We start from the raw sequence: 9,393 nt of genomic DNA on the forward strand, positions 1-9,393 counted from the left end.
ACATTTTTATTTTAAAGCAAGGATATTTTGTTCCGGCTTCAAAGTATTTACAAAACTGACTTGTATTTGCTCTAAAAATCCACGCTTTAGTCATTCATTTATTTATTTTGCAACGTTTTGCAACAAAAATTTGTGCTCTTGAACGCACCACCCGCCCGCTCCGGGGACACTGAACGAGAGGTTGTAAGTTTGTGTCAGTGTGATGAGTGATCACTGATAGTGTGGACCTGTGATAAGATGGCTGGGAGGATTATAACACGGTGTGTGAGCAGGGCTTTAGTGGAGTTTGGGTCTGGCGCAAACTGCGTAAAAAGCAGAGGGACGAACCGAAACTACTGGACTGCTCTACGAAGGACTTCCACCGCTCTTACTGTAAATAACGATGCTTCATTCATTATCACACTGCTTTCTTTATCTTTATGCGAGCTCCGTGATTTGCGCTCAGGAAGGTCAGTGGTGCCACTTCCTCGGAGCTTCATATTTGATATACAGGTGAAGGGGCAACGGGTTTGTAAATGCCGTCAGAGCTGCTTATCCATGCAGGAAGAGAACTACCAGTACTGTATAGTAATGATGCTGCTATGCTTGTCAGCTGGCTGTATAATTAAACTGGATTTCAGCGTTAGTTTCACCTTTTTCATCCTGTAACGTTCCGTGTGGAATGAAGAATGCATTGACCCCACGGCTTCAGAGTCCAGCTCTGGGTTCAGGTTACTCAGGGTCAGCACAGACGCCAAGAATGACTTAGAATGGGAGACAGTCTGCTCTTGCCTAGTGCTTGCATTCACAAGTGTGTTTTTGTGTCACTTCCTCACTTGTGCACAGAGTGGACGGGCTGCATTCCTGTTGGGGCTCCCTGCGCTGTCGTGCCTCGGCTATGCAGCTTATCGCAAGGTGCAGAGTTCAGCTGTGGTCTGCGCTTTAGATAGAGGTAGGTGGCAAACTCAGATACGAACATGTGCTTTTTATTAGGTTTGATCTAGTGAATGTCAGCTGGGCTTTATGGCTGAACTGGTGGGTTTTGTGTCTGTCTAGGGGAGGTTTTGGAGCAGGCTGACTACCTGTACAGCTGTGCAGAGACAGAGAAACTCTACCAGCTGCTGGTGCAGTACAAAGACAGGTAAGGAGAGTTCAGAGGGTTTATTTATTCTATTTGATCTTTGGGTTTTTTTTGTCTTTGTGTGTGTTTTTGTAATACAACAACCAGATGCCACCAAAGCAAAGTGTTTTACCATCCACTGGGTGTAAAGTTATGGTTTTTGTTTTCATTCAGTCTGAATTTAGTTGGACAATAATGACTCTCTTTGTGTGTGTGTGTGTGTGTAGCAACGATGCAGAGTTCCTGTGGAGATTGGCCCGGGCTTCTCGGGACCTGTCCCTCCTGCCCAACATCGAGGCCGGGCGGAAGAAGCAGCTCATGTTTGAGGCCTTTGAGTACGCCAAAAAGGCCCTGGAGAAAGATGACCTGTGCTCTGCAGCTCACAAGGTGAGATTGTGGTTTCTCCGAGGCCAACTCGACACTCACAGGATGTTGATTACGAGTTTTAACAGGTTTCTTTTCTTTTTCTTCCGCTCGTCACACAGTGGTACGGCATTTGTCTCAGCGACGTCGGTGATTATGAGGGTGTCAAGGTTAAAATTGGAAATTCGTACATCATCAGGGATCATCTAGAGGTGAGAGGATCTTAAGATGGAAGTCATGTGACCAAAATCGCAGCGTCATATTTAACATCTGAACACTGATTTTTTTTTTTCTTTTTCTTTCCTCTTAGAGAGCCATCGAGCTCAACCCTAAAGACGCCACCTCCATACACATTTTGGGTTACTGGTGAGACTGTTTTTTGTTTTCGTGGGTGTTTTTTTTGCTTTTTAACACTGAGTGAAAGGAGGACTCCCCTCTCTCAAACTAGCTCTGTGTGCTTGAACTCTCACACATACGGGAGTGTTTCTTCCACAACTTCCAAGGGAGTGCAGCTGGAATTGGAGTAAATTTAGAAAAAAATAAACAGTGCAGTCGTGACTCTTTGCGGCCCAAGGAATGTAAACGAAATAGATGTCGACTAAATGTGTTGGATGAAACTTTAAGATTAAAATCTTTACCATATGTTCATTTGGTAAAGCTGGATCAGTGTCTGGATTTCAACCAACATAATTAATAAGATAAATGACTAAAAAGCCCCAGAAGCAACTTTCTATATGCAAATCCTGGAAAATATACACCGATCAGGCATAACATTACAACCACCCTCCTAATATTGCATTGGTCCCCTTTTTCTTTCAAAACAGTCCTGATTCGTCGAGGCATGGACTCCACTAGACGCCTGAAGGTGTGCTGGAGCATCTGCACCAAGATGTTAGCAACCAATCCTTAAAGTTCTCTAAATTGTGAGGTGGATTGGATTTGTTTGTCCATCACATCCCGCAATTACTTGATTGAATTGAGATCTGGGGAATTTAGAGGCCAAGCTTGGACCTCAAACTCATTGTTGTGCTCCTCGAATCATCCCTGAAGCATTTTTGCTTTGAGGCAGGGTGCAGTATCCTGCTGAAAGAGGCCACAGCCACAGGGAGTGCCGTTTGCATGAAAGGGTGTATATGTCTGCAACAAGGTGGTACAGTAAAGTAACATCCACATGGATGGCACCTAACATATGCTGTCCTTTGTCTCTCAGGTGCTTTGCTTTTGCTGAGCTGCCGTGGTATCAGCGCAAGGTGGCAGCTGTAATATTCTCATCACCACCCGAGTCTACATACGAGGAGGTGAGGACCGCCCAGTCTGAATCTGACATCCTTTGCTTTCTTACTAGCTGCACAGTGAGTTTTGTTTTTCTGTGTCTTTCAGGCTTTGGCGTTTTTCCTAAAAGCTGAGGAAGGTAGAGTACTGTCACCAACACGATTCTTTAAAAATCACAGACAAACATGTGTCTGTGATTTTAAAAAAACAAACAAACAAACAAACAAACAAAAAAAAAGCAGTCAGCCGACAAACATTTGTCTCTCTTGTTTTTCCCAGTCGATCCAAACTTCTACAGCAAGAACCTGCTGATGCTCGGGAAGACTTATTTAGCCATGAAAGACAAGGAGAAAGCTCTGCTGTGGCTGACCAAAACAAAGGAATACCCTGCTCACACACTGGAAGACAAAGAGGTACACACACACCCTGACTCCAGACTTATAATTTACTCTGTGTTTTTGTATATTTCAGTTTAACTGTATATCAGTGGGACTGTTTAACTTAATCAGTGCATGCCCCTCTTCCTCTGCAGGTCCACAAGGAAGCTGTGGATCTCCTGAAGAAGCTGGGATGAAGCTCGGTGAAACATGTTGCCCCTCTGGACCCTTAACAGCTGCTAACAAGACTGTTTCCTAAACTGCACTGTAAAATGTAATATTGTGTTTAATTAAAAATATTAAATAGGCTGAACTCAGTTTTTATCAATTTGTTATCAGAGCTCGATTTAAATAAGTTACCAGTACTTTTTATGCAAAAATGCTGATAAACTCAATTTATTTGAGTTGTCTTAACTTAGAGAAACTAAGTAAGCTGGAAGTTTTGCTTCTCAGTGCGGAAGGATGAAAGATGTGTTTTGAAAATGCCACGTGACTACCGTCCTCCTCCCTCTCGGATCAGTCCACATGTTCATGGTGCCAGCATGTGTTATGGAATATGTTGAGCAAACCTGGAAAAGTGTCAGCTCAGGATATTATTGTTTTCATTGCTGTGAATCTTTACCTGATACACTGACTTGGTGAGTAAATGTTTACTCTTATTCAAACTGATTTTGTGGCTTCTCTTAGTTTAGCACCAGGTTTATAATCTAGCTAGCTAGTTAGTGTTAGCCTAGCGTTGCTGCTGCCGCTGGGATCATGTTACTTAAAAATTAACACCACAGCCTTAAAAACATTACATAAAACTATGTCTGTGAAATTTTCTGTTGATTGTTTGAAATAAAAATGTGAAATAAGAGCCCAGACAAAATTCTTCGGGAGGTGCAGCCGTTAGGGGTGGGGTGTGGGGTGTATTTTCAATCCATAGCCATAACTAACTAACTAATTATATATATATCATGTTAAACCTAAGTAGCAAAAGAGTGCAGAGGGATTGAAAAGAATATGCCAGGAGTTAGCTGTTCTCGCGGACTCTATCGAGCCTTGACCTCCCGGTCAGCTATCACGCTGGTGGATAACAGAGCTCTCTAAAACGTGGAAGCACTTTTGCAAATATGTGATATTTTGATAAATTAAGTAGATATTTGAGCATTACACAGCTACATTCTCGCCTGAAAATATCTTAAAAGGTTATTTTGTGACCCAGAAAGGGTAGTCTGGGGAAAAGGAGGATCGCATTTGTCGGTGGGTTGTCTGAGCCTGTGTAAGCGCGGCAATGGTGGAGGAGCGCGGCCAAAAAACTTATTACTTTTTCTGGGTCACAAAATAAACTTTTAAGATATTTTCGGGCAACAATGTAGCTGTGTAAAGTTCAAATATCTGCTCGATTTATCAAGACATCACATATTTGCAAAAATGCTCCAACGTTTTCAGAGACGTCCATTTTTTTTTCATGCTTTGTGGCAGCTTTTGAACATCTATGGCATCTATTAATGTCAAATCTAGCCTTTATTTAACAACATAAGCAAACTCTATGTTACAATAATTGCACAGCCATTAAGGATCAAATCAGTTTCTGAAAAATGTTCTGTTTTTTCTCCCTCTGCTTGCTTCTTACTGTCTTTGAGGCTCGGGACCAGCACTCCTGCTGTTGGACAGAAAGACATCAGTAAGTATTTTGGTTTTCCAATATATTAGCAACTGTCAGTGACATTTATATTAATCAGGCTGAACTTTAATCATACTTTAGATCAGCCTGTTTTACTTATTGTTTTATTTGTGCTTTGGTTTGGGGAAGTTGTTTCTGTACTGATCTTTTCCTGTCTTCTGTTATTAGACTTGAGATATGACTGCACTATGCTGTTGCTGGTGACTCCAGTTAATTCTACAAGACATGCTGTGTAAGTAAACAAACAACAACAGTTTGGTCTGCATTTCTTGGAAGATCACATCCCCCAAACTTAGTTTAGAGGGTCTACACTGTATATAGTGAAGTCTGCAAGTTTTCTAACAACAAAATTTGTTTTGTGCCCAAATCATTTTGCACATCATTAGAATGAAAGTTATTGGCCATGTTTGCATAGCCCTTTTTAAAATGATGCTTTCATGACATCATTGTGTGTTGAGTGGTGGTCACGGCTATCCAGACTGACAGTGGGACATTGAATGTCACCTCTGTGGTGGGGAGGGAGCCTGAGATTGTCTAAATGCAGGAAAAAATGTTTTAAGAAAGCAATTAAGTTCATGTTCCAAAAAATATGATTGTTTGCTTGCAGGACAACAGGAGAGATGAGTCCTCCGTCACAGATGGTGTGGTCAGTGAAGATGGTCGCCTGCAGGTTCAAGCTCATTGCATCTCCAACCCACATCCACTGCCACTGTACTTAAGGGAAGTTAAAGACTTTCTTCTGCACCTACATTTGGACCACCTCCACTATCATCCATGACAGTCATTCAGGCAGTGATGCCTGGACTGGAAACAAGCCATCCTTAAAACATTACAACATTCCAGCTCATGTGTTGGAATGAAAAACAAATGTGTTGTTTAAATCAGAGACTGCACTTGTGACAGAACAACAAATATTTTATTTTGATTATATAAGTAATGTAAGTACAAAACAAACTTGTGGTAGGCCTAAACTTATTTTCAGAATAATTACATCTGAGACTTTGTTTCATTGTGAGATTATAACCATGATGGCAATATAATTGTTTGTTGTTCAAGAGAACAGCGTCCAGTATGTTGGCTGTTATACTTTGTTGTGTTTGAAAATAAAAGTTGGGCTCATTTTAACATCATTACAAAAAGTGTTGTTAATTATTTTTAATCATATTCAGGTTACCACAAATTGTTTTTTCATTTAGTTGAACTTGAAATGTTTGTCAGTAAGTAAACAATTAGTATTGTACAGTCAGAAATATCAAGTTATTCTTAATACTGCAGACTTGCAATGATGGCTGTTGTCCTAACAGTCATCTTAAGTAAGCTTTACTTAGTTTTTTTAAGGCAACGAGTTTCCTCAATTTTTTTGAGTTCTGGGAACTAACAAGGCCGTACAGTGTACTCAAAATGAGTAAGTTGCCCTAACGTGGTCATCTTACGTAAACTTGATCCAATTTTCTTGAGTTCTGGGAACAAATGAGCTTGTACAGAGTACTCAAAATAAATAAGTTATCCTAATTTAGTCATTTTTAGCTAAGCTTTACTTGATTGAGTAAAGCTTAGCTAAAATTTTGAGGCAACGAGTTTCCTCAATTTTTTTGAGTTCTGGGAACTAATTTGATTTTACAGTGTGTTTCCAGAACTGAAGAAGCTTCTCGGATGAGAGGTGAAACGTCTTCAAGCAACTTAAAGAAGTCCAGACGCTTTTCTTTGCAAGCTCCTTTGACTACAATGACCTGGATGACTGAGAACCTTCACAGACACTGTTTCCTAAAGATTTTCCACTTCATTATTAACTATAAAAACCGAACAGTTGCCAGCTTTGCACACAGAAATCACACATGCCTTCAAGAAATAATAAAACAATGTCCTGTTGTTAGCAGTTTTGTATGTTGCGTCATGTATTTCATCTCATTTTATCCGAACTTCAGCAAGACTTCCCCAGGCCTGACAACAATTTTCCAATTTTCTGTTGTCCAGTTGGACTGTAGCTTCAGTTTCCTGTTCTTAGCTGACAGGAGTGGCACCCCGTGTGGTCATCTGCTTCTAGGTTTGACAAGTTGTGCATTCAGAGATGCTCTTCCGCATATCTTGGACGTAATGAATGGTTACTTGAGTTCCTGTTGCCTTCCTATTAGCTCAATGCATTTTTGCCCATTCATCTCTGACCTCTGGCATCAGCAGGGTATTTCCATTTGCTTCTTTCCAGATTAAAAACAAATGAACCCTGCGTGAACCTTTTACCTCCATGGAGAGTTCAAGTTGTGTTTTTGCAGAACCAAGAGAGACTTCTATGTTTACCAGCACAGGGTGAGCTGAGCTATTCAAGTGTTAGCACCCTGAGTGCTTACCAATCGAGTCACGCTCGCACACATTCTTCAGAACAGTACTTCTTTTTGGATTCATGAATTCACTCCCATCAAAACAAAAAATGAGTATTATGAATGCCACTGAGGTGAATCCTAAAAAAAGGGCAGATTTATTCAAGTTTTGTGTTTTCCAATACTATTTTTTACATTTATTTAGTTTTTCTTTTTTCTGTGCATTACTGTAGGGTCTTTAAATCACAATATATAGCGCCTTGAGGTAACTGCATACACATTATGGGTGTGCCATAATTCAAATTTTGGTATCGATCTGATACCAATAAATCCGATGCCAATACTGATAACCATGCTTTCAACTTACAAAGGTGGTATAGCTCCATGTCTCATGATTTATGAGAGGAATCATCATCAACTTGTAAATTTGTAATGACAACTAAATAACTGTTATTCTTACTCTTCCATGAGAATGAGTTAATACAATAAAAAACGCTTTTTTCAAAATACATGAAAAGCTAAAGTTATTTTAATACCTGGAATGTAACTGTGCCCAACTTTAAAGCACTTTGGGTCAGCTTCTGTTGTTTAAATATATGTTTTTTATTTCCATAAAACAAATGAACACAATTCAGTGGGTTAAATACTGAACTCAGAGGATAGAAACAAAGTATCAATCCCATCATGTTAGAATTGATCCAATACCATTATCCACGTTGGTATTAATACTATTGATACCTTGATCTTTACACCCATAACTAATACAGAAATCCTGGGTTTCCTTGACCAAATCTACTTCTCTATTTATGCTTCCCTGTTTTAATTATGAATGCACTCACAGAAAGCTAGTCAAGACTGTAACAGGTTAACATAGTTCGCTTGATGCACTGTAGATGCGATTGTTCCTGTTTGAAACAAGCTGACCAAACCTGCTGTAACATTAAGGTTAGGACTGCCTATCTGAAAAACATTAAAATCCAAAATTAAAGTTAGGTCCATACAATTTTGGACAATGACACATTTATTGTAATTTTGCCTCTTTAGACCATCAAAGATTTTAAATCACTCAAGAAGTGACTGAAGTTTGGCTTTAACTGTTTATTATTGGAATTACTACAATTTTTTTTATACATAGTCCCATATTTTCAGAGGCTCTACAGTAATTTGGCAATTTCGCAGTTACTTGGCCATGTGAGGCCATTTCATTATTCCACGACAAAGTAAACAAATAAGTTGGTTAGTTTGTTCCAGACGTTCAGCTCTTCACTGGAACTCTCAGCGGTCCAAAGAGGTGTCAATGCATGGAGTGAAGGAGGCCATAGATAGGTTTAAAAAACAAAACAGACCTGTCAAAGAGAGACAGCAAGCTCAGTAACACCAAACTTCCTGAAACACCACAAAAGTAAAGGTGGATGATCCCAGAATTCTTTCATGGTTAAGGAAATTTCCCTCAAAGCATCCATCCAAGTCAAGAATTGTCAAGGAAGGAGGTGTACTATTGTCAATGTCTACGATCAAAAAATGGCTTCATAAATGTGAATACAGTGGGTTTACAACAAGGTGCAAACCACTGATTGCCAGATTAGACTCTCTGCCAGTCTACACCCAAAAGAAAAGAATACATATCACGTCTCCTGTCAAACATGAAGACTGAATGTTATTGGCATGTATGGCTTCCAGTGTAACTGTGCTGTTAGTGTGTTTACTGATGATTGTAAATGGTCTGTACTTGTGTAGCGCTTTACTTAGTCCCTAAGGACCCCAAAGCACTTTACACTACGTTTACTGATGATGAGGCTGCTGGTAGAAGCAGCAGGGAGGATTGTGTGCAGGGCTGTACTCTCTGCTTAAATTCAGCCAATTTCTGCAAAACTGATCAGCTGGTGCTTCACATTTCAAATGGATAATGACCCAAAACAAACTGCAAAAGCAACTCAGTTTCTCAAGGCAAAGAAATTGATTATTTTTTAACAGCCAAGTCAGTCACCTGATCTCAAGCAACAAGCAGCACGCAGCAACTGAAGATGACTGCAGTGAAGGCCTGGCAGAGCATCTCAGTGGAGGAAACGCCGCATTCGGTGATGTCCATGAGTTGTGGACTCCAGTCACCTGCTTCACAGGACTTTCATCCAAGTTTTCAAACAATGCCTAAGTTGAGATATGTTTGTCAAATTACTGTTGGACCAAAATTACATTTTTGTCATGTAGAAATAATCCAAACAGATTCTTTAAGTCACATCACTGTCATTTCAAAACCTTGTTTTATTTTTCTCTTCTGTATATAATGCCCCAAAGTCACAG

At 40.0% G+C, this 9,393-nt stretch overlaps 1 protein-coding gene and 1 long non-coding RNA gene across 2 annotated transcripts; both read left to right on the plus strand.

Annotated features, from left to right (window-relative positions):
* The first annotated feature begins 159 nt into the window (after window positions 1–159).
* rmdn1 (regulator of microtubule dynamics 1) lies at window positions 160–3,424 on the plus strand. Its single transcript, XM_006806375.3, has 10 exons — window positions 160–372; window positions 826–931; window positions 1,036–1,120; window positions 1,327–1,486; window positions 1,585–1,674; window positions 1,773–1,828; window positions 2,673–2,760; window positions 2,843–2,873; window positions 3,014–3,147; window positions 3,267–3,424. Exons 1-10 carry the CDS (start codon window positions 238–240, stop codon window positions 3,306–3,308), a joined length of 927 nt encoding a protein of 308 aa, XP_006806438.2. The 5' UTR covers window positions 160–237; the 3' UTR covers window positions 3,309–3,424.
* Window positions 3,425–4,318: 894 nt separating this feature from the next.
* Window positions 4,319–5,897, plus strand: LOC148101217 (uncharacterized). The gene is made up of 3 exons (XR_015719605.1): window positions 4,319–4,777; window positions 4,946–5,009; window positions 5,385–5,897. It is a non-coding gene; the product is annotated as an uncharacterized LOC148101217 (long non-coding RNA).
* The last annotated feature ends 3,496 nt before the right edge of the window (window positions 5,898–9,393 follow it).

This window comes from Neolamprologus brichardi, chromosome 9 (genome assembly GCF_056152115.1).
Source record: "Neolamprologus brichardi isolate AB-2024 chromosome 9, ASM5615211v1, whole genome shotgun sequence".
Classification (NCBI taxonomy): domain Eukaryota; kingdom Metazoa; phylum Chordata; class Actinopteri; order Cichliformes; family Cichlidae; genus Neolamprologus; species Neolamprologus brichardi.